Source organism: Indicator indicator, chromosome 6, assembly GCF_027791375.1.
Source record: "Indicator indicator isolate 239-I01 chromosome 6, UM_Iind_1.1, whole genome shotgun sequence".
Taxonomy (NCBI): domain Eukaryota; kingdom Metazoa; phylum Chordata; class Aves; order Piciformes; family Indicatoridae; genus Indicator; species Indicator indicator.
In genome coordinates, this window is record NC_072015.1 from 22,830,174 (window position 1) to 22,855,628 (window position 25,455).

The window sequence follows — 25,455 nt, forward strand, 5'->3', positions numbered from 1 at the left end:
CTCACCATAAAGAAGTGTCTCCTTGTGTTGAGGTGGAACCTCCTGTGTTCCAGTGTGTACCCAACTGTTCATTGTCCTATGTACTGGGCACCACTGAAAAGAGATTGGCACCTTCACCCTGACACCCACCCCTCAGCTGTTTATAGATGTTGATAAGATCCCATCTCAGCCTTCTATTCTCAAGAATAAACAGCCCCAGGGCTCTTAGTCTTTCTTCATAGGAGAGATGTTTCAGTCACACAATCATCTTCATAGCTCTCCATTGGACTCTCCAGCAGATCCCTGTCTCTATTGAATTGGGGAGCCCAAAACTAGACACAGTATTCCAAGTGTGGTCTCAGTAGGGCAGACAAGACAGGAAGGAGAACCTCCCTAGACCTGCTGGACACCCTTTTCTTGATGTACCCCAGCATTCTTGGCCACAAGGGCACATTGCCCATGGATAACTTGCTGTCCGCTAGGACTCCAAAGTCTTTCTACATGGGGATGCTTTCCAGCAGGACACCCCCTAGCATGTACTGGTGCCTGCTGTTATTCCTCCCCAGATGCAGGACTCTGCACTTGTCCTTATTGAACTTCATGATGTCCTCCTTTGCCCAGCTCTCCACCTGGTCCAGATCTTGTTGGATGGCAGCACAGCCTTCCAGTGTGTCAGCCATCCCCCTATCTCCCCCCAGTTTCATATCATCAGCAACCTTGCTTATGATAAGTTAATAAATAACTAGCTGCTATTAAGTTAATGCCTTTGGCAGGGACAAGGGAGGAAGGAAAAGGATTCATGTGTCTTTATTGTGTTCTGCTCTCACAGCAGCCTATATGGGCTGCTGTGACACTCAGGTGTCACATCAAATTGAAGTTCGTAGTGACTAATCCTCTCCCAGAGCTTTGAAAAGCCAGCTGTGATTGAGTCTGTCAGCTTCAGTAAGACAGTATTCTCATTCCCCTGGAGATATTACTAACTTGACTTGTATTCATCTGCAGACATGACAATAAGGCAAAAAAATAACCCTTTGGCATGATACATTTGATGAAATATAAGTTATAATATGAAGGGTATAGATTATTAGTCTGTCTGCTCAACAGTGTGAATGGCAAAAAAATTTGAAGTTACAGCTAAGCAAAAAAAAAGTAAAATGTTTCTCAAGAAAAGAAGAAGGAAAATTATTTCACACAGCTGTGCAGCATTACACTTCAAGTCCCCCATCTCAGTCCTACTGTAACTACATAAAAGTTACTACTTCTAAGATGCATTTTAATATGAATTCTAAAAATAAAGGAGAATTTTTGAAAGAGTGATTTAAAGAGCAAATAAAATTGTAAAAACTTCTGTAAAGTGCTCTTAATTTTAAAGCTTGTTTTGTTTTGTCTTGGCAAGGAAGGCAAGCAATAAAAATGCTGCTGTTTCTGCATTGGTTTTCAGCAGAATCATGCATTTATTTTATAACACATTGAAAAGTTTCTTAGCTAGGTGTGCAAATTTTACCTCTTATTGAAAAACTGTCTTTTCCTGTAGACCTGATTTCTTCCTCTGGATCATCAGGGACAGGAGAACAGATGTAGATGTACAACTGGTCTGATCAAAAGTGACAATCCCTGTGTTGCTATGCTCTATTTCACCAGCACATTTGTTTGCTCCTTTAAAGTAAATGTAGAGCACAGTCTAACAGCTGTCTCTGAGTCTGCAAAACTACTGTTTGCTTGTTCCATGTGAAAGAGCAGGCTACAACCAACATCTTATTATTGAGCAGTAAAAGCCATAAAATCTATTCCTCACAATCTTTTAGAAGTCCTTGTTAGGAAAGAAATTATACTCATGTTTTCATTTTCTGGAAAAAAACTCCACATTCTTTTACCTGTCTGATCCCCTAGTAGCACCTTTTTTTTTTTTTTTTGGGTAAACAACATAAATTAAAAAAAAATTCCTATTCCAGAACCATTTATTATTGCTAATGATTTGTTAGTCCCTTTAGCAAATTGCATCAAAGTCAGGTAACTGTAGCGACGGAATGACTGAGAAAGGCATTTGTGAGAAGTAGTTATACCACACTACCCAGGAGCCAAGATGCAGTTCTGAGCCTTCAGAAAAGGTAAAAGCTCTTTTAGGTATTATGTGAACTAGAAAACACCAGTGCTGTTATTATTGTTACTTAATGTTCATATTCAGTGTCACAATCCAGCCCTTTACTGAGGCTTCAGTTGTGAGGTCTTTATTAAATGAGTCCTTTACTTAAAATAAGACACTGATGTCCTCTTAACACCTAATTAAACAAGTGAGCCCTCTTATACACTGAGTGCAGAGTGAATTTTCTAATTTCTGGAGGTCAAGATCTCTATGTCAATGAACTTGGCCCTTACAGAGATTTTGGGGGAAAAAAAGGCCAAGAGGGAAAAAGGATCATGTTCAGGAAAAAAAACAGACCAGAGCCAAGGGCAATTGGGAAGCTGGCCTCCCATGCAACCTATTCTTACTCATATCATGCTCCAATTTGCCCAGTCTGACTGCTGGGTTTTATAAACTATAATGTATTCTTTAAGGAAGACAAAAAGTCTCTACTACTCTAATCTTCATTCATTATAGTCATCATATAGATATACATAATTGAATATACACACAGAAAATTGACAAGAAATATGTAACACACACACATAGTCTCACACACCATTTACAAATGTCTAGGGAAACATTTTTTAAATTATCTTCATCAAAGCCCATCAAGCATAGAATATAACATTTTGCATGACTGAGTGGACCATTTGTGTGCCTTGACTATGTATTTCCATACCATAATACATTTGAGCTATCTTCATCATTCAAATAATTTTTAACAAAATTGTCTTAAGCTTCTTCCATTGATCTGCTTTGATCTACAGGGACTCCTTTTATTTTCCTTAAAATATCAAGTATAGTAACTACAAAGACTATGTTCAGTTGTAGATTATTGTACTGCTATAAAACATGACAAAGAAACAGGAGGTCTTAGCTTCCTTACCTTCAGACGAAAACACACTAGTCCCAAGACAACCTCAGCACAGATCTCAAATCTTTCATCCTGAAGGACTAAGTTTTCAAATAGATGTGACAGCTTGACATGCTGAGAAGAGAAAAGTAGTAACTACATTGTATAAATTTGATAGTCAAGAGAAAATATGTGCTATATTGTTTCCATCCCCAATGTCTTCTCTGTTCCCTCTTCTGATATGTGATAGTACTTACATATCACCATCTGTTTTTGTCAATTTACATCCCATTTGTGGCTTCCAGAGACCATACTGAGCCATTACTACATTAATAGCTCAGTCTGTCTTAGGCAGTACTTGTTTGTTTCTTAATGAAACATTTTTTATACAAATCCATATTAACAGTAATCATTCTTTAGATTTTCTTACCACTGTCAGTTTTTGCTGGGTACGGCTAGGGAGTCCAAAAGTTACTATGGGGAAAGGGGTAGATGCACTGATTTACATAAAGAAAACAATCACAATTCCAGTGCAAAATAATCTGGAAAGATATGCTTTTTAGAATAGTTCATTTAAGGAAGTGGATAATTTGCTGACTCTTCTGAGCTGGCTGTTAAGGTTCTGTTAAAAAGAAAGGTACTGGCAGCATAATCAAGAATATGGTTAGGAAATCTCAGCCAATTTGTTTAGTAGTTACTGAGAGGGAAAAAAAAAAAAAGAAAAATGGCATTGGACACCAAGCCAGAACAATTATTTTGAAACATAGGAAACCAGTGCTCTTCCAAAATCAAATAAATAGGAAGAACACCAACAGGCATGCTAATAACCAGCTGGAAAGTCTTAACACCAGTCAGTGAAGATTACATATTCATACCACATTTCACTTTCTTCCAAACAGAAAATTAATTCAAAAGCAGTTAGTAAAAAAGAACCTGTATTGTCATCAGGTACCTGCAGTACCTTACCCAGTCCCCCTCTCCCTGGCTATCACCAGTTTAGTGCTCACTGCCCTAAATAATAATAATAATAATGACAGAAAAGATAAAACTACAACTGCAACCAGCTGTCAGAATTAAAGTTTGTCTTCACGTAATAGCCAGTCTCCACCAAAACTTACTAGTAACATCTTAAATGTTTAGAAGTTCCTTAGTTTTGATATATTTATGATTGCAAATAATTTTACAAAAATAAACAACCAGGCACATTTTTCCAGCTTTTGCACTTTGCTTTTTTGTAAGCTAAAGGACAGTTATCAAATAAAAATGAAACATGAAATGTTTCATCTCACAGGAGTTTCCCAAAAGGGCAAGAACGAGACAGAACAGGAATTACAGAAAAAAAAAACAAGAAAAACCCAACCCAATGCATTTTGCAATCTTAATCATAGCTTTCTGATGTTTGTTTATTTCCCAAAATAGAAAAACATTGTTTATATTGAATCAAAACATTTATTTGAAACCTTCATATTGGGCATACTGGTGTCTTATGCAAACAGCTAATCTTGATGTTATTACCACTTCCTCTCTGCTGTTTGTTACATCCTTCTAAAATTAGACTGAAAACTCTTTGAGTCATCAGTGAGACCAATAAAATGCCCAACCCTTTCCACAGCATTTGAATGTTCTGCTAATATAAACAGCATGAGTTTGCAGCTAAAAAAATTGACCATCAGTATATGTATACATATATATACTTGTAAGCATAACCACATGGCAAACATATGTGATGTACGCTTACGTGTTACAGTGATCTTCTACTATCTTCTCCTATCCCCGTGTTCTATAGACTTAACCATGTTTCTGTATTTTACACAGCTCTACAAAATTTCATACTGCATGTGCTAGGTCTTGGAAATCAAAACTACAAAAAAGCTGAACATGTTCAATGAGATGAAAGTTTCACAAATGTTCAGCTTAGATGAAAGTTTCACAAATGTTCAGATTTGGCTTACTGCAAGCACTTAGTACAAGAAAACTCTGGACCCATGCTGTATGTTTTATGGCAGGTATTTATGTCCATTGTTTGCACTAACAGATTTTTTAGGAATTAGAAAAAAATAATTTAGAATACAAGGAAAAATAGATACTATTCAGTAAAGCACAAATCAGAATTCCAGAAGTATTTTGTGTTCATGTCTGGATGCAAGCACACTTCCGTCCAGCTGGCTGAACATGAGCCAACAGTGTGCTCAGGTGGCCAAGGTCGACAACAGCATTCTGGCCTGTATCAGAAATAGTGTGACCAGCAGGACCAGTGAAGTGATTGTTCCCATTAACTCAGTAATGGTGAGGCCAAACCTTAAGTACTGGGCTCAGTTTTGGGGCCCTCACTACAAGAAAGACATTTTGGTGCTGGAGTGTGTCCAGGGAAGGACCATGAAGCTGGTGAAGGGTCTGGAGAACAGATCTTATATAGAGCTGCAGAGGAACTGGGGTTATTTAGTCTGGAGAAAAGGAGCCTGAGGGGAAACCTTCACACTCTCTACAATTACCCGAAGGGAGGTTGGAGCGAGGTGGGTGTTGGTCTTCTCTCCCTAGTAAGAAGTGATAGGACAAGAGGAAATGGCCTTCAGTTAACTGCACCAGAGGGAGGTTTAGATTGCATATTAGAAGAAACTTCACTGAAAGGGTTATCAAGCACTGGAACAGCCTCACCATGGAGGCAGTTGAATCTCCATCCCTGAAGGTATTGAAAGAGGTATCTATGTGATGATAAGAGACGTAGTTTAGCAGCAGACTTCGTAGAGTTTGATAGTGGCTGGACTCAATGGTCTTAAAAGTTTTTTCCAACTGAAACGATTGTGTGATCCACAACGTCTTAACAAGTAGCAATAATGTGTGACGCCACAGGGGGGCACCAAGTGCTTTGGTTTATACTGAACTGGAACCGGCAGAAAGTGAAGCTGGTTTCACCTGTAACAAATTTACTCGACACACCCAAGGCCCTGCACCTTTGAACTGTAAGCTATTATCCCGAATTGCCCTTTACAAATATTGTTGCAACCAAACTTAATTAAACCAAATAAAGTTAAATATTATTAAGCCTGGAAGTTCAGCCTCTAGAACTGAAGGGCTTTTAGGTATCACGCCTCCCTCTGTGAGTCCAAGATCTGTGCTCACACTCTGAACATGAGCATGGCAGTAAGTCAGAGGAGGACATGTACTTCAACTTTTCAAGACAAGCAGGTAAACTGTGAAAATAAAGTCCTCTTTGGAGAACTGCAGGTACTGAAACTAAGGATAGGAAAGAAGGAGATCAAAAAATGACAGGTTGTCCTGTTTTCTGCTGAATGTATACATAATGATATATGGATATTTTAACCTTCCAAAAGTCCCAAGTACAAGATCAGTACCACCTATCATCTTCAAGGACTGCCTTTGACAATGACAGGAATATAAAAGCTGTTATTTGCAAGAAATTTTCACAGCCAAGCACTTTAACAATGTTAAAGTGAAGTTAACATGTGAAGCTAAATTCTAAATTACTTTTCATTTGGAAACTTGACTATAGGTTTGAAAATATAAACTAGTACCAGTCTGGTTTACATACTTGGTTACTATACTACCAAAAGAGGAATCATCATAATATCTTTAGAACCCATGCTAATTCCTGAGAAGGGAGGAATATGTGCAGGATATGAAGCACATTTATAATTGTTATTTTGCAGCTACTGATATAACTTAACCACCTTTACTTTTTACTGGCTTAATGGTTCTAATTTGAAGGATGTATACAGTGAGCCAAATTCTGCACTTAATTATCCCTCTTGCCCTTTCAAAGTTACAAACATGAGGTCATAATTTATTTTTTCTGTATAGTGGGGAATAATTTAGTCCATAATGAAATACTAAACATACAGTTCAACAAGCCCCTGGAAAGCTAGCTGTCTGAATTACCTTTACAAATAAGGGTTTTATTTTGGGGTCAGTACCTTTAAGAAAACATTGATGCACTTAGCCTTCCTGAACTGTATTGTCACAGAAAACATATTTAAAAAAAAACCCAGGTCTTCAACTATGATTATTGGCTGGACAGTCAGGGAAGCATCTGGGAAATAAAGAGGGAACTTACTGAATGTAAATACTGACCTGTGGAAACCAGCCTGATAGAAGGCTGTGTAACTGATAGGAGGATTGTAACCCTCTGTTTTCCTAGTCAGAGATTTAGCCCTGTTAGCATAATATTGAAATAAATGCAGTATCTCCCCTTGCTAGTTTTCCTTAGACTTCATGAAGATGAAAGGTATGCTTGAATTTGACTTTACTAAAGAGGAAGTGTATATGTAATTTAGACTGGTACCAGATGTATTTTTAAGTGATAAAAATCCCTTGGATTTATATCAAGAATAAACGTAGTACTTATTCATAACAATGGTAACAAACTGTAAATTGTACACTTTCTTTTTTAAATTTTAAATAGATACATTTTAATTAAGAAACAAAGAAGCAGCAGAGTTAGAGATGCCCTGAAAGTTACTGTGTCCCTTAATCTAAACATGCCATCAATGTATGCACATTAATAAAACAAATATGTTATTAATAAACATGTTTTTCTGCAATAAAACCATGGATGTGCTATGGCTTAATTTGAGAGGGAGCTATGGTCCCACACTGTAGAAATTCCAAATTCCCAGACTTATCCTCCCTAAAGATTAACACAAATCTGATGACAGCTTTGGTGCTGCAGCAAAAGCGCAGCACTCCTATTGAACTGAGCTGTCTAAAAGCCTGTGTGGCCTTTGCTTTCTGTTACATACAGAAGTCCTAGAATCATAGAATGGTTTGGGTTGGAATGGACCTCCAAAGGTCATCTAGTCCAACCCCTCTGCAGTAAGCAGGAACATCCCCCCACTAGATGAGGTTGCCCACAGTCCTGTCGAGCCTCATCTTGAATATCTCCAAAGATGGGGACTCAACTACCTCCTTGGGCAACCTGTTCCAGTGTTCCACCACCCTCGTGATGAAGAACTTGTTGCTAACATCCAATCTAACTCTAATCTTCTCTAGTTTGAAACCACTGCCCCTCATCCTATCACTCCAGGCCTTTGTAAACAGTATCTCTCCATCCTTCTTGTAGATCCCCTTCAGGTACTGGAAGGCTGCTATTAGGTCTCCCTTCTCTTCTCCAGGGTGAGCAATCCTGGCTCTCTTAGTCTGTCTTTGTAGCAGAGGTGCTCCAGCCCCCTGATCATTTTTGTGGCCCTCCTCTGGACCCAATCCATCAGGTCCATGTCCTTCCTGTATTGAGTGCACCAGAGCTGCACACATACTCCAGGTGAGGTCTCACCAGAGCAGAGCAAAGTGGCAGAATCACCTCTCTTGATCTGCTGGCACAGTTGTTTTGATGCAGCCCAGGATGTGATTTGCCTTCTGGGCTGCAAGCTCACACTATCTGCTCATGTCCAGCTTCTTGTCCATCAGCACCCCCAAGTCCTTTTCCATAGGGCTGCTTTGTATCACCTCATCCCCTTTACTGAGCCTTTACTGATAATAAGGATTGTTCCAACCCAGCTGCAGGACTCTGCACTTGCTCTTGTTGAACCTCATGAGGTTCACATGGGCCTACCTCTCCAGCTTGTCCAGGTCCCTCTGGATGGCATCCTGTCCCTCTGGCATATTGAAAACACCCCTCAGTTTGGCGTCATCTGCAAACTTGCTGATGGTTCGTTCGATCCCACTGTCTATGTCATTGATAAAAATATTAAAGAGCACATGTCCCAGTACAGACCCCTGAGGGACACCACTTGTCACTGCTCTCCATCTGGTCTTCAAGCTGTTACTTGTGTTGTGGATGCGACCATCCAGCCAATTCCTCATCCACTGAACAGTCCACCCATCAAATCCATATCTCTTCGACTTGGCAAGTAAGATGTTGTGGGGGACTGTGTCAAAGGCTTTGCAGAGGTCCAGATAGATCACATCCCTAGGTCATCCCTTGCCCACTGATCTAGTCACTTTATCATAGAAAGCCACTAGGTTGATAAGGCAGGATTTGCCCCTAGTAAAGCCATGCTGGCTGTCTTGAATCACGTTCCTGTCCTCCATGTGTCATGGAATGTAGATAGGTGGCCAGCATATTTTCCTGTGCCATCCCACAATAGGTTGCCCAAGAAAGGAATTTCCAGTTACCTTGCGAATGTGCTCCTGCAGCCCTGTGACCCCATACATCCTCAGCACGAACCAGAGCTTCAGGGATCGGAACCTCCTGCCCAGGGGGATTTGCCAGTGCTGCAAAGCCAGGGAGAAGGGAGGTCATCCACATTAGAAGTCATTGTTGCAGTGACGCTGCAGAAAATGTACATTCTGTGATGATTTTGAAGCTTATCACAGTGCCACATCCTACAGGCTAGAGGTGCATCAAATAATAGGAGAAATATCTATTCCTAGTTAATGTCCTGGTTTGACTGTTTAATACTCAAAATTTTCAGATTAAAATTAAAAGAGGTGGTTGGTTTCAGAATAGAAGCGTTGGGTCACAAGGCAAATCAAATTTTCTTTGTGCATCCAGAATCCTCCCCAAAGGTTTTAGAAAAATACCTTAGAAGCTAATGCACATGGGCTTATTTACAGTTGTGGGGCTAGTATAAAGATGGGCACATTTTCCATTTTAATACAACACTGTTTCCACTGGTTAAATATTAAAAAGCATATGGATTAAAAAAAAAATTAAATTGTACTATTCACTATGGTAAGAAAAAATATTTTTAATACATTTCTTTCTCCTGCCTAACCCTTGGGATATTGCACATGCAAGGCAATTCCTGCCTTTAAACAATCTTTTTCTTCAAACAGTAAAGTTTCAGCTTGAGGAATGTTACAAATTCAGCAAGCTGCTTCTTTCTAAGAAAGCAGCATAAAGTTTTGAGGTTTATGAGAGCAATGAAAAATAAAAGTCCTGAAAATATCAGTATACACAGGCAATAATGTTAATTATTTCATTGATGCTATACTTACCCGATAATCTGTTACAAGGCCTGGAAGTTAAAGAACAAATATTCATGTCACTTCATTACAACAGCCAAAGACTTCAATCATTCTAATGTTATTGAAAAAGCTGTATCTTAGCTATCCGTCAGCATCATCAGCATCAACAGGACCTAGCAGGATACTTGGCAGCAAGCTAAAGGAAGATGCTTGTAGTAAGCTTCAGTCCCTAACTATTCAGAATATACCACTGACAAATTAAAGAGTTTACAGGAGAAGAAATACCATTTTCCTTTCTGTTATACTGCAGATACTATGGAGATGATGTATTAATCACTGTGTTTATTTTCTTCTTGTAAGGAAAAGAAGCAGTAGATAAAATGGCTATTTAATTTTGTTTCCAAGCTTGCAGAATCCTCAAACTCAGTCTATTTAACCTAGCAAACTGGTAACATTTTTTAAAACAATCTACTTCTAACTACCTTTTATACTCATTCATATGTTTGTGGCTAATCCTTTAGTATGTCTAATAAGTGACAGCAAAGGAAACTGTAATACAAAACTAGATTGCTTGGAGAAAGCCACTGACAGAAATTAAGCTAACATAAAATTTAAAGCACTTCTTTAGGAAAATATGGAAGCATCTGCTTAGTCTTCTGACCCTGATTTACTACCCTGTGCTGGAGTATAAGCTCATAGAAAAGTATGTACTTAAAGTTCATTGGAAAGTACTAAGTGATCCTGGAATTGTGAACCACAAGATAATATATAGAACTGTAGCTTCTGAATATGACCAGTCTATCACCTACACATAATTCTCAGTCTTTAGATTCTCTGTGAGAGAAAAAACCACAATCAAACAAACAAAAAAACCACAAAACTGTATTTCTTGTATTACAAGCTCTCTTGCCAATGTTCTCTCACCTACACAGGCAAAACATGTTAAAAGCATGGCCCTTCCTCCTTGCAACATAAAGCCATTTGGTTCTTTAACTTGTTAGTAGATTATTTTCCAGATTAAAAAAACCACACACAACAAAAAACAATCATTAACCTCTTCCTGGAGTTCAGGAAATTAACACCGTTGTCTCAGCTTGGTAACAAGATAATTTTTGAACATTCGCATTCTTCTGCATTGTAGCAGCCATTTTTTATTTGATAGCTGCAAGACTGGTAGCAAAGGAGAAAGCAGTTGGTGACAGATAAATAATTTTACACTCCTGTGAGGGGCTATGTCACAGGCTGTGAAGCAGAATGCAATCAACGATTAGTCCTTGGTTACAAACTTAATCTTACATCTGTATTTAGCCAGGAGGAATTGCATTGTGGGAACATATGTGGTGTTCACAATAGAGTATAAAGCTACATTCTTCTAACACTGTGATTAGGATTTGACCTATATCTTGGGTTGCCATGCAAGCTAGTATAATCTTCCTGGTGTGATGATGCAAATCACATAAAATTATAATTAATGACAAAGTAAAGACTTTCCCCTTGGGGGCACACATAATTGCCATATGGTTATTAAGAGTAATTGCTTACAGAGAGAGATATTTTTCTGCTCATTTAAATTCTTGAGTGAGAGAGGAGTGAATTAAAAAATGCTACTTCATTTGCCTTTTATGATGGGAATACTCAGACCTGAGACATGCTCAGAAAATAAGACCTTCCATTAAACAAGAAGTATTTCCAGGAGTGCTGACATCCCATAAATCACAGAGCGATCAATAGGGACTGTAACAGCCTAACACCTTTGCAAATTTGACTATGTTTATTGAAGGCATAAGTGTGGATTTAATTTAACAGTTATAATGAGAGGCATTTGGATTTAAAAAGTGTTGCGCGACTCTTTGAAAAATTCATAGCAAGTGGGAATAGAAAAATTTTATGTCACAAGACTGACAGTAATCAGTTGATCTCTTTGAAGTCATTATGTCCAGATCACATAACATGTTATCAGAGCTTCTGAAGGCAAGACAAAAGCTGAACAACTTATTATCCACCTGGGGAGATAAAATTTTCAGGTCAGCTAAGTGGCCTCACTGAAAGCCACTGATAGTTTTAAGAAACGTTTTATTTTTTAATGGTGTTACTTAACCTGGGAAAGATCTAAGGTTCTTGAATCACACCAATGTCAGTTGTAACAAGAACATATTTTCACTTTAATTAAGCTTGGATTTTTTTCTCCTGAAGAAAAATGTTTTTCATGTATATTAAGTAAAAACTAGCGACTTAAGTGCATTTGATATAATTTGTATTTTTCATTTTAAAAGGCCCAAAAGAAAGGGTATATTTCTTTTTTCTTCACAATCTAGCCTTTGCAGAGTTACTGCATTTTCCTGTTTATTGCACTGTTCTGTATTCGCATTGCTTGGAAATGCAAAAATTAATAATACGAAAAATTTCTGCCAGTTTAGGATTAAGACACAGGAATCCATTTTTCCTAAGGCTCTTTAGGGAATGGTAGAATTCCAGATGGTATTAATGTAAATATCATTGAGTTCATAGCCATAATAGAGAAAATGTAAAAGTACTCATAATACACTTATGAACACAGATCAACACTGGCAATTCCAAGAGAACATCCATGTGTGATTCACCCTCTTTAGAAAAAGTTATGAGGGAATTTGCATCACATGTTGACACTGCACTGCTGTGACCTTCTTCACAATTAAACAGTTAATAACCAAATGTGTAAAAACAGGCTTCAGCATGGCAAATGCCACTCTGCAGTTGCTAGGAACATCCAAGGAGCAGCACTAACCCATTAAGGAGCTTTGTACAGTGCCTAAGATTTATAAGTTCTCTGTGAGCATTTCGTGAAGAGCTTTTATGAGCATTTTGTACAAGATGAATAGCCTGCACTTACTGCCCTCACTACAATCAATGTACGAACATGAAAGTAACACAATAATGCCTAGGCAGCTACAGTCAAACTAGAGAAGAGATATCAAATGCAGCTCACCCCTTCTTTGCAGTTTCAGGTAGTATTTGCTCCTGACATGGATTTTTGAAAATTTGAATCAGAGCTTGCATGAGTAGCTAAGAAAAGGGAACCTCTATAAACAAATCAGATCTTGAAATCATTCTGCAGAAAGATCTGTTGGGGAAGGCATGTTGAGGGACTCGATACACAGCATCCAATAATATGTTTGTTTGACTGCAAAAAGATCATTAAGAATTTTTTCAACTTTCCCACAAAGAGTCAGTGGTACATTGAGGCAATCCCAATACAAAAGTATTAACATAACGCTTTATAAAATAGTTTCCCCTCAGTTGCTTTTCATATTATCTAAAATCTCACTAGATGGGTTTGAATTTCAAAAAGCTAAACTTGTTAGGGTACTACGAAAGTAGAAATAAGGTCCAAAACATCTTAGGGAGTTTTAAGTTTTCATGTTAAGTATTTTTTCCATAAAATATCAGCATGCAAAGAAGCTAATAATAGTATCATCTGATTATAAAATTACCAGACTCCTGATGGTGATGCTGCAGGTAAAGAGGTTCTAATTTAAAGGCACCTGTTAAATCTGATCTTTTTTTCACCCTGTATTAAAAAACAAAGAAATCAAATTGAGAAATTTAAGAATTAAAATTTAAGGGGTTAAAGTTCCAGAAAAAGTGAAGGAAAATTGCTTGTGTTTAAACTGGTGCATTTCCTGAGCACAGCCTGTGCCACTTCCAGTGCTTTTTCACAGCCGTCTCAGTACTCTACTTACAAGTGGTTAAGTGTAAGGCTCAGCAGGAACAGGGAGCATGACTGCACAACTACATATTTAAAAACAGACAAGAAACAGACACAGAGGATCTTTTTATGGTGTTAGACACTCACACCAGAATGTGAGACTAGCTGAAGCAATGTTAATGTTTGCAGTCAACAGAAGTTGCCTTTAAATTACTGCAGTACAAAGCTGTGTGTGAAGAGCTGTAGCTTCCCAAACGCTATGCACAGCCACAACGAGGTTTTGTGGATGCTGGCCACTGTCTTTCCACATTGTGGTGGTAGCAGCACTGTTAGAGATGAGCCACCTGGTCCAGACTCAGGCTGTACCACATCGCCCATAGCTGGATTCAATATACACCTACTGACGGATATACTACAGCACAATGCAGAACTGAGAAGCATACCTCAGTGTTGCCAGGTAGTGTGTGCTGTTACTGGATGGAGGTTCAAAAGCCAGTGTGTGCCTTTCAGACTAAGCTATGTTTTACCAGTGGATAATAACAAGATTTTCCTGTTTTATGCTTCACTCTATGTGTAAGACTGACTCACCTCCACAAATGCTGGAGTTTACTGAGAAGAAGAAACCAGAAATCAAAAAGGGAAAGACTGCTACATCATTATGTTAGGCCTATAAATACATTACAAAGTAAGCAATAATTGTGTCAACATGGGGATACTGTAAATGACCAAAGATCAAACGTTTTATATTTTCTGGGTTTTAATCTTTGAATGAAAAATTGTGAATTTCTAAGTAAAAATCTGATTTCCAGTATTTTCCTGGATATGTATAAATGCACAGGCCAGTACTTACACCCACTCTCATCCACACCTAAATTGCACATATAAAACTTATTTAAACAAACAAAAAGTCTTCTTCTCAGTAACAGTCTGGAAAGTACCAAGGTTTACAGTTAAGTACTTGCCTTAAGGTATGGAAAGTGCTTAGGAGTAAAAGATATTCAGAATGCTCCCCCCATAAAAACAATAACCTATTTGTGTGCTGGAAACATCCTTTGGACAGAAGGAAGAAACAATTTACTGACAACAGGTTTAGCTAAGGTAAATATTTTTAACCAACTATAAGTTATTCTACTCTTATTTGAGAAGTTTGGTATCTTTGATACATCATGTTTCAGTAGCTCATTCTGTATGCAACTAACCTAAGTTGTAAGCAATATTAGTTGTCTTGTGAGAGCTTCCTTTTTTCTTCTCTAATGTGTTGTGCTGAACAATGGAACAGATGACTTTTCTGATGGATCATCTAGCTGGGAAGATTCTGTCATCTTGTGCTTCCTTGGCAATGTTACTGCTTTTTAAAAGATAGTGTCTGTTCCATCTGGGAACTTCACAGGTCGTAATCTGGCAGCCATGAAAAACAATCTAAAAGGATTACTAAAATAAATCCAAAACCTGGACATCAATGAATATGAACCAGATGAGTTGCACCTTTATACACCATGTCTACATTTCACCATATGTATTTAAATGTCTTTGCAGTAAGTGCTAGTGTGGTCTGGTAATGAACAGAAGTGATGTTCTTAACTTTCTTCGCAAATATCCCTGGCTGACTGAAGGATTGTGAATATATATTTCAAAAATATCACCAATAAACTAGATGTGTTTTAAGGCTTGATGTTACGCTAATAGACCTACTAAGATCTAGTCTGAGTAGCACAGATTCACATATTAAGTACTCATAATACAAAACACACAACAATAGTCCTGGTGAGTAAAGTAGAGAAAATCTGTGAAAAGTGACTTCCTTGGATTGCACATCTGTGCCTTTTAACAGCCTCTCTCCGTTTCGTCCATTTAAAATGATAGATACAATAACCAAAAAGGTGGCTTTGTATTATAAACCAGCAAGAAAATTTCACTTACATCTACAGGTAAACATTTCCTGTATGTACCTTCTTACAAAATACTTAAACCCTGTAAATAGTAATAGAAAAATAAAAATACCAAGGCTTTGTAAGGATATATTTTTCATTTTTCTCCAAAAGAAGACACTTTTTCCTATTTCATAATATTTCAGAGTACCAATTAAACAAGCCAGGTAAAATTGAGTGGTGGTTTCAAGGCACAGCCTCTAAAGGATTCTAACATTTGAATATGAAAAATATATCCCTGTCAGAGTGCCTATATAAAATTCATCTTTATAGGAAATTGACTGTTCTTCTCTGTACATCAAGACGTCTGAGAATATTTTGTAAAATATTTATAATGACATTTCCTCTAAATCCCAAATGCCATCAGTGATGCACTGAGTAGTTAAATAATTACGTTGCAGGTCTAATGACTAGATCATCTTAATTTGCAGGGAAATGAATTGGGAGTGTTTACGCAGGAAAGTACTGAGGAGTCGGGGTGACTGAGAATCCTGTCCATCAATGGAACTCAGCTTAATTTGATTTTGAAAGGGTGTTCACTGTTTATTGCACTCTTTCCATATATCATAGCTAATATTGTAGCTAATATTTCTCATGGATCCTTTCCATGTATCCTTCACAGTTACTTTTTCTTACCATGTTCCTTCAGCCTTCATTATTACATTTCACCTTTTCAGGCAACATTACAGGGGATTGTATATACCTTGTTTTCCTGGAAAGTCGGTAAAATTTTACCAGAATTCCACAGGGAGGACAGACTGGAAGATCTTTGGAGGTCCCTTCTGGCCTGGACCATTCTGTGATTCTATGACTTTGGGGAAGGCAGAATTAATGAGAAATGAAACTGGCAGGGACTGGACTTTAACCTGTAATTGTCCTACAGACATTAAAGAGAATGATTGTGTATTTTCTCATTCCCAAGTGGCTATTTCGCTAACAATGTCTTTGAGTGATGACAAAAAGATGGAAGAAACTCCCAAAGGAGAGGAGGTTATCATCTTCCTATTTCTACACAGAGAGAGAGAGACATGTCTTTATGAGGTACATATAAACTGGAGTCTTGGGTTAAGGACTGCCACTACTGATGAATCAAGATCAAAATTTAACCCATTAACTCTAAGGAAAAGTGAAAATAGCCATAACGACTTGGAATATTTGAAGTGCCTACATCAGAAAAAACTATTAAAGTAAAAAATGTATTACCTAAACAATCTATGTATTTGTGGAAAAGTCAGCTTTGATGGCTGTTAAAGAGCTGAAGGTTAACCAGAGGCAACTGAGTGATCACTGTCTCACATTTATTCCTCTTTTAAATAAGGTGAGCTTTTTCTGGATGATGTCTTAATGTCTCCTTTTTAACATTCCATTTTCACTTCTTGTTTTTCACTTTTGCAAATTTAGTTCTACAGTAACTGAAATTAACATTTTAATTTATTTTGATAAATAGTCTGCAGTTACCAAACAGCTGTTTTGCTAGTAAATATCATTAGTCATGGTGCTGGTAGACATGAGGTTCTGGAGATTCCAATTTGGGACTCAATAGGATCGTGTATTGTGGGATATTTTTATTACTGCTATTATATTACTACTATTATTATTGCATAATTTCAAAGTATGTCTATGGGTTTCTACTTTGGTATCTTTTTATATCAAAATCTATCTGCTGCCATCTGAGGAAACTGAAAATCAGTACAAAACTGAGTTGTCTTTTTTTAAGTCAGCTGCTTTTCATCATTTTTGGAAAGGTCTTTGAAAGAATCAGGGCTCAAATAGAAAGAAATTTTATGAAAAATAATAAAAAGCTCTGCTTAGCATGCTGTTTGTTAACATCCTTAAATGATGGGTTTTTTATTTACATTTTTAAACAGTCCCAAAATGGAGCAAGTATGAATATGCAGACTTCTCAGAATTTCTCTGTCTCTCTAGAACATCATGTAGAGCTCAAGTCTATTTCTATATTTTACTTTTTTGAAACTTGTATGAAATAAAAGAGTGGACTTTGTAAATAATCTACAAGAATCCAGAACTCCTAATTTCAAAAGAGAAATATAAATAAGCATTGACTGCTAGAAAGGTAGACTAACTTTACAAGAAACAAAAATCACGTTAAGTTTCCTTTTGCTGTAATACTTACCACATAGCAGAGCAGTCAAAATTCACTAGGAGCCATTTGTGTGGGTTAAAGTTAAATGAATCTGCAAACTAAGAGTGGGTAAAGAAAAAACAGAATTATGAAAAAGGACCCATGTACTAACAATACACCCTTGCCTCACTGAGTACAATTTAACTACCAAAGAATTCCAAAACTGGGTATTTGTAGGTAATGTTCATGCTGATGCCACTTACATAATAACTACTGTAGTAGTTATTAAATCTTCATTTATTTGGGGGATGAAATTCAGGTTAGGTGTTCAGGTAGGCTACAGGTGTTATCAATATTTTGAGCATTTGCTAACAATGTTACTTTTTAGATACATATGCTATGGAAAAGTATATACCTCAGTGTAAACTAAAAAAAACCATAAATATATTCAAGAACACTCACTGTGGTTCATATTCCAATTTCCAATAACAATTCACTAAGCTTTCTGTTTCCAAGCATATTAAATATATACCAAAAAAATTATATATTTAATTCAGACTCTGTCACATTCATTCATAAAATTACAACTGACCAGGAAATTACTTTTTTTAACTGTCAAAGTATTTTTCTTTTAGCAGAAATAGTTTTTTTCTCCAAGTCAAAAGATTAGCCATCATAAAATAAGCATTCACAATACATCTTCATATAAATCATATAACAGGACTGCTTTACTTGACATATATTTAGGCATGGCATCAGAAGAGACCTAGGTGGGAAAGACAGACATTGTATGAAAAAAGCTCTGTCCATGATTTGCATTTTAAAAAAGGCAGCAGCCATCAGCCTTAAAAAAGAGAGCTGAGGGCCTGGCAGCACCAGGGGCTGACTTCTTCATCACTTTTCTGTTCTCATTTCTTTCTCATAACCTTCCATGTCACTTGTAAACAGTTAATGATTTCTCTCATATGAGAAAATTATCTGTCTTTCCATCTATCTATACATCTATCAAGCTATCTTCTTGTACTATGTAAGGTAGGAAGCCTGCATTCATAGTTGTTAAATATTTATTCTTATGACAGATGCTGGCCCAGACAAAGGATGCTGTTTCATTTCCTTCAGAAACCAATAACAATAATTCAGAAAATATGTGCCCCCACAGGAAATTACAACAAGCTGATAAAGAAAACTGACAGAAAGAAATGCTTTATTTGTGAAGGGGTTGTCCCTCCTCTTCTTCATTAGTCACTACCTATCAGTGCTGTGTTTAAACTTCTGGCTTTACCAAACAGTAATATTTTCTCCACTGAAGTGAAAGGCAAGGACTTATCTGACTGTCTGAGGGGAGCAGCAGGAAATTGAAGTATTCTTATCTGGGCAACTTGAATGCTAAGTAGTTCAGCAAGGGGGTGGGGGAAAGGAACAGGAGTGCTGTTGGGGTAATATTTCATTTAGCTATCTCGCTTATTAAACCCTGTCTGTTTGAGATACAGCTCCTGGCTGTATCTTATATGACTTTCAGGATGTAAGCAAAAAACCAGACATAATGAGCTCATTAATTTGTTGAACTTTTTTGTGCATGTGTAATGTAGACTTAGGATATCCTTTTTGGATATTCAGTAAAAAGTCCTTTTTTTCTATTTTGTAAGACACTTTATTGATTCACTACTATTTACTATTCTGAGGGACAAACTTACATGTTGTAGCAACTTGCATACTCCCAGAATAAACCAGTAAAAAATAATATGTATTAGTAATGTAATAGTATATATAGGGATTTGTAGTGCAAACTGAAGTGCAGCATACTCAGACTCTAGAAGAGCCGTTAATGTTGAATGCATAAGAAACACATATTCTGTGGAAGAGCAAGGTCTTAGCAGGCAGTTAGAGAAGAAACACTTCATTCACCTCTACTCCATTTAAAAAATGTCTGAATTCAGGGCAGATGAAAGCACTTCCAGCATAGGCTGCATCAATATGCATCCAGATATTTTCCTTATTACCTAAAAAAAAAAGGGGGGAAATAAATTAAACAGCAGCTTAAAAAGCTCTATTAATTTGCATGATACTGAGTGCCTGAGAGACTTTTCTTTGATGTTATTATTTTTCCAATTTAAAATTAAATTAAGAGATTAAATGTTTCTACCATCTGGATTCCCATTAAGACACATAGCTGTCTATATAGCATATTATTCTTTCTCCCCACGTCTACTGGAATAGAGTCCTTATATGTATATGTTTATCTTATATTAAGCAACATAAAATATTAACTTATTTTAAGAATAATTATAAAATACACCTTTAAAATCTATCTAGAGATGTAGTTATCATTTTTATGGTAAAGATATTATCTACTTTAGCAAAAGGAGCTAATGTTTAGCTGTGTACCCCACTTCTAACTCATTAATCACAAACACATCTCTAGACATTATTTTCTAAATATTGATATACATGCATGTGCATGCTTTTGAACTACATGCAGCAAAGTATTTATTTCAAGGACTAAGATGATTATGCAAGAGCATGCACTGAAAGGTTAAGAAAGTGCTAGTTTGGTTAGTCACTGAATGGTCTCTGCAGAAATATTTTAGCATATGATCTCTTGTTTTCTCTGTAATTTAGTATCCATACTCTGTGATAGATCATCTGTATTTATGGACACAGTAATAATTCTGGTCTCCAAGCTGATGGCTAAAGCCCACATAACATCTTTATACTGGTTACTGATGGGTATTTCCATATTTAGAAGTATATTCCTTCAGACCTGCAATTGGGCACCAAATTTGTGCTGGAATTTACATTATTGTGAACTACATTTTGTTTTGCATAAATGTCTGGGAAAAAAGCTAATAAGAATTTATTCAGAACATCCAAGACTTAAATTTACTTGAAAACACATCCAAAGTTCAACTGATTATTTATTTTTAAATATACTTGGTTTGAGAGACTGCCTTATTTCATGGGACTACTGCTCATGTATAGTAAGAAGAAAATTCACCTGCTAGCAGAAAAGCTAGCATGAGACTTACAATCTGGGGAGCATGCAATCCTTCTGCTCATCTCTGCTGCAGATTAGTGTGAAACACACGCAAGTTGCTACACCTTAAAGTATTGGTGTTACTACTGTGTCAGGTCAGGTCTGTAGGAATAACATCAACAGCAAAATAATCTCTAGCTGAAAAGCTAGAAACAGTTTTAGACAGGAGGACTGAGAGAAACTGAGCCTCTGACACTTGTGCTGTTTACTGAAAGGCAGGAAAACTCAGAGCAAGTCACCACCACACAAAACTTGAATATTTTGGGCCCTACCTGAATAAATTAACAGAACAACAAATCTAGCTGTGTTTCTAGGAGGCTGCTTCAAAGTCCTTATAGCTATAAATATCCTGTTCTAAGTGTACACTTGAACAGATAAGATGTGCTCTGTTGCCTTTTCATCAGCCAGCAAAAGTGTGTGCTTTTGACCAAGCTTGCTGCAGATCAAAGCTTCACACAACACACCATAACACAGAAATACTTATGAAGAATCCTTGGCTTGGTCACTGTAATAAATAGCCTGGAATTTGTCCTGTTTTATTGCCAGGGGAAGGGAGAAGAAGAATTAAGGAGAATACATGTGGATTTTTGATGTGTTTATATGCTTTTTCATAGCTGTTAGAACCAAACAGAAACAAAAACGCTTGGTGCACAAGAGAATTAGAGTTCAGTTTTTCTCTGTTCATCATTGCTCTAGTGGTGCTTGCAGGTAGAGGGCTTGAAGAAAAATGCTACAAACTGAAGTGCTTACAGTAATTTTTAACTGACAGTGTTCCAAAATACACCCTCCCCAAAAAAATCTTTGAAGCAATGTCCTCTGTACTCCTCAAAGGTTTGAGAAGCCAAGCTCGCTGCTTAACCTTGTATTAGAATAAAAACTGTAACTGAAGGTCTCGTTTATAAGTAGCCTGACTGAATTTGCACACTGACACCACACAATGCCCTGGAAATGACTCAGCATGGCTCAAACTTGTGTCTGCAATTTTAGAAAACAACAGCAAAGACTTACAAATGGGACCGAGTTCTAACAGTTTGTCAAAGGAGCAGCAAGTTGTCGTTCCAAGTGTTGCACAAAACTGCAGAGCCAAAAAAATAAAAAAAGGCATAAAATTTTAAGTGCTACAGCAAAGAAATTATTGAATGAAAAAAATGTCTGCAGAGGCAACAATCAACAAATAGATGAGATACAGCAAATAAATTCATTTTAGCTGATACTTATTTTTCAGTAGAACTTTTGAGAATAGAGCTCTGAACTCGAGCAAGGTGCTGGAATCCTGTTAACAGAATGGATCATAAAATATTTTTTGTTCGAAGACCTGTCACAGTTCTGTAACAGAGACTGATATGTGCTGAGCGCATCTGCAGCCTGAGACCTGTTCACTAGTAGCATATGTTCACTATTAGGTTTGAAATATTTTTTTTCTCAGGTAAACCTTTTTTATCCCAAATTCATCATAGAACACTAGAACCACTCTTCCTTCATTATGTTAACATCTTATTTAATGTATCCTGCTGTATGACCAGTGGGCCAAAAACATAAATGATGAAATTTCACAGTAGGAAGAGAATAGGTGAAAATGAGCTATGATACTTTACTAGAAATGTGCAAGTAGAATTATAACCCAAAAAGCCAACTACCAAGTGCATATAAATTGATATTTTTTTTTTTTCATTGCTACACTTAGATCCTAAACAATTTGTCTCATTTGAGTAAGCACTAATAAAGGCTGGGCCTGTTTTTTAACTTGTATTGGATTTTTATATAGTAAAAAGACACTTTACTGTTTAAATCAGTAAATACAGTATGCTGGTTTTTAGTTAGAATATTGAAATACAAATGAATTAGGTTGTTTATACAAGGTCTCACACAAACTATAGTACAGCCAGGAGGCAACTATAAATATGTCAAATCTAGAATTTTGGTTCTGTACTTCTAATTACTTGTTATGTCAAGTACACTGTCAATGTACTATCTTTTGCTTTCACTGTTTTTCTTTATGTATCTGCAACTAGTCATGACAAGACCTATAAGAAGACAAAGGAATACTTCAATGATACTTGTCCATCCACCAGACCTATCAAGAAACAAACATACTGTCCTAATAGAACATAGATATAAATAATGCATTAAAAGTACATACAATGCATTTTTGTCTCACTGTTTTACAATGCATACTGCTGGAAAAAAAATTTAATTTTATTATGCCAGTAGCAAATTGTTTGCCAAAAACATATAATCTGTTTTAGCCCAATATCACTTTTTCACTTACCATGTGCATGTTCTTTTCTGTTCTTTCAGTTCAGGCATTCACATGCTGCCTCTCCTGCATTTCACTTTTATCTTGTTAATTCTAGGAGTTCCTGTTACTCAAAAGTTAAATGATGCCACTTTTTTTCAGAAGGGTCTTTTTTCTTCTGTTTTTAAAAGGTGATACACATTTGCAATATTTCTGGTCTAACTCAACAGACCTGCTTGATAGTTAGCAATATTCCACCCTTTTGTTTGTTCCCTTGAATACTCACCCACATTCATGTCATCTGCTTTCAAGATAGACATCTAATTGTCCTTTTCACTTCTACCAGTATTTGGATATTGGAGACTGTTACAAATTGTCTACAGTCACATCTTAAAGCAGGTTCTGTACACCTACCAGGACTAAGATTTTATTTTCCCTCTGAGGGTTCCCTAACTAGTCCTTCCCACTAACTTTGCAGGAAGTTTTAACATGTTTATTTTTTGCTTTCCATATTTCCCATCAAACTTTTTTTTTTTTTCCTTTTCATTCTATGAAATAAAGTGGGAACAACATACTAGAAAGGCCTGGCATTTTCAAATAAATGATCTGATTATGAGACAGTTGAGTAAATGTGATGGGATTTTAATTGTGTAAGTTCCAGGGTTTTAGCAAATTCATGAAAAGGAAGAGATTGTTGTTTTACTGCCTATTAAACTAGATTTTTCCAGTTTCTAAGAAATCTTACACCAATGGAAGCATCCAGTAAAAGGTTAGGTGGGCATGTAATCAAAAAGCCAGAAATTTAAAATGATACATCCCAAGAATACTGTACTAATTCAATAATTTATTGATAGAGAGATAAAATCTCTTTTAAGTACATTTTTTAATATTTCTACATCTATATTATACCCATATACCTCAAAGATGTTTTAAATTGTTGCAGACAGCTAAATTTTTCTGTTTAATGGGAAGTATTCAGATAGTACTTGATTCATATAGATGTTTTTACACTTTTATAGGAAATCATATCCTGCCTGTGTATAGACCAGACATGATTAAATGAAGTCATATAAACTCCTGAAAACCATTTTATCCCTCCCAGTGCACAAGTTCCCTCAACTTTACAATTACAGCAATATTAGTAATTTTAATTAAGAATTTCATTGCACCAATAAAAATGTTTGCTAGTGGAGAAGTTATTATTAAAATAAGAAAAATTCAGTGTTTTTTACCTATCAAGCTACTAAGAATCTGAGTTTGGGACAAATACGGTTCTGAAAATGAGAAACACATTGAGTATATAGTTAATCAAATTCTGCTGCTAATATGTTTTTCCCTCAAAATACTCACAACCTTTATCTATACTAGGCCTTCCCATATTCCTGAGTCACATGAGAAATACAATCACAGTGTCTTGAGGTATGTTTATGACTTCTCTGGAAGCTTAATCATCCTTTGAGGGAGGCTGGTTTAAAAAGGATGCAGATTTATTTTTTTTTTTAAAGGAGTATGTTTGATCCCTTTTTTAAATAAGAGGACATGCATGTATGGATGAAAATTTGCTTATCGTATTGCTGTTTTCCCAAGATGTTCCTACAGTCAGGAGGAGCCTGCATTTCATCTTTGGCTGCACTACAGATCTGCAAATAGGGTCATAAGAAAAGGAGAATACCAGGCTGAAAAATGCTGATTTTTCTATATACATAAAGAATAGAAGTTAACCCCATAGACTGGGAAGAACACCCAGTTAAAGAGTTCACTATGTATTTTTACAATACTTTTACACATATAACATAGTGTGGACTTTATGACAAGAAATGACCTTGGCTAGTCCAGCAATCAAAATAATGATGAAGACTTTACAACAGCAAGTTTCACATTCTTTTAGTGTTACACTGCATTTCAGTATTCTTTTTCTGATCAGGATTAAGAGCATGTTGCTTCACTGAGAGATTGTATGAATTCAAACATATGCTTAGTTGTTTAAATAATGGTTGATTCTACAAAGTATAATTCAATTTCTAAAATAATTTTGTTGTCCTCTCTGCAGGTGTCTAAGCCTCAAAGCTACTTGCTTTAATTTTCAGAAACCTGTTAAAGTGGCAGCATCTGTTCTTGTCAGGACTCTCATTACCCCGCCTCAGTACTGCACAATGGATGTAACTCAATTGCTAACCTGGATAACACCAGTAAAATTACATTTGTGCAAAGAGCAGGGGACAGACTGCATCACTGAAATGGGATTGATGGTTCAGTATAGCCTGCAGGCCTTATCCTTTTCAGGTTGTGCACTTCAAATTTGACTCATCCCTGGTTGCAAATACAAAGCAGCCAAAATCCTTCCTTTGCTGAAATCAAGAGCTATGTCAGGAAACATGCATGAATCTTTACAATGACTGAGAGCAACGACTCTCAAGCTTTTCAACTGGAAGACTTTCTACAGCTTTTGAAAGAAATGTAGGACATTTCAAATAATTTCAACATGAAGCTTTTCCTTTGCAATTAACTAAAATGGGGCAGAAATTTCAATGTTCTGTTATTGTTTTTATTGTCTCCTACTCAGTCATTTGCCAGCTTGCATTCATAAGAATGTCTATGGCTTGAAGAA

General features: G+C 36.6%; 1 protein-coding gene across 1 annotated transcript in view; it reads right to left on the reverse strand.

Moving 5' to 3' along the window:
• DDC (dopa decarboxylase) overlaps positions 1-25,455 on the reverse strand; it is a 49,359-nt gene that overhangs the window by 3,137 nt on the left and 20,767 nt on the right. Inside the window, exons 6-12 of the mRNA XM_054381692.1 lie at positions 21,620-21,686; positions 19,483-19,577; positions 17,629-17,696; positions 13,352-13,428; positions 9,912-9,931; positions 9,087-9,185; positions 2,991-3,092 (exon numbers count right to left, since the gene is read on the reverse strand). Of these exons, the coding sequence (XP_054237667.1) occupies positions 2,991-3,092; positions 9,087-9,185; positions 9,912-9,931; positions 13,352-13,428; positions 17,629-17,696; positions 19,483-19,577; positions 21,620-21,686 (528 nt within the window). The remainder of the gene's footprint in view (positions 1-2,990; positions 3,093-9,086; positions 9,186-9,911; positions 9,932-13,351; positions 13,429-17,628; positions 17,697-19,482; positions 19,578-21,619; positions 21,687-25,455) is intronic.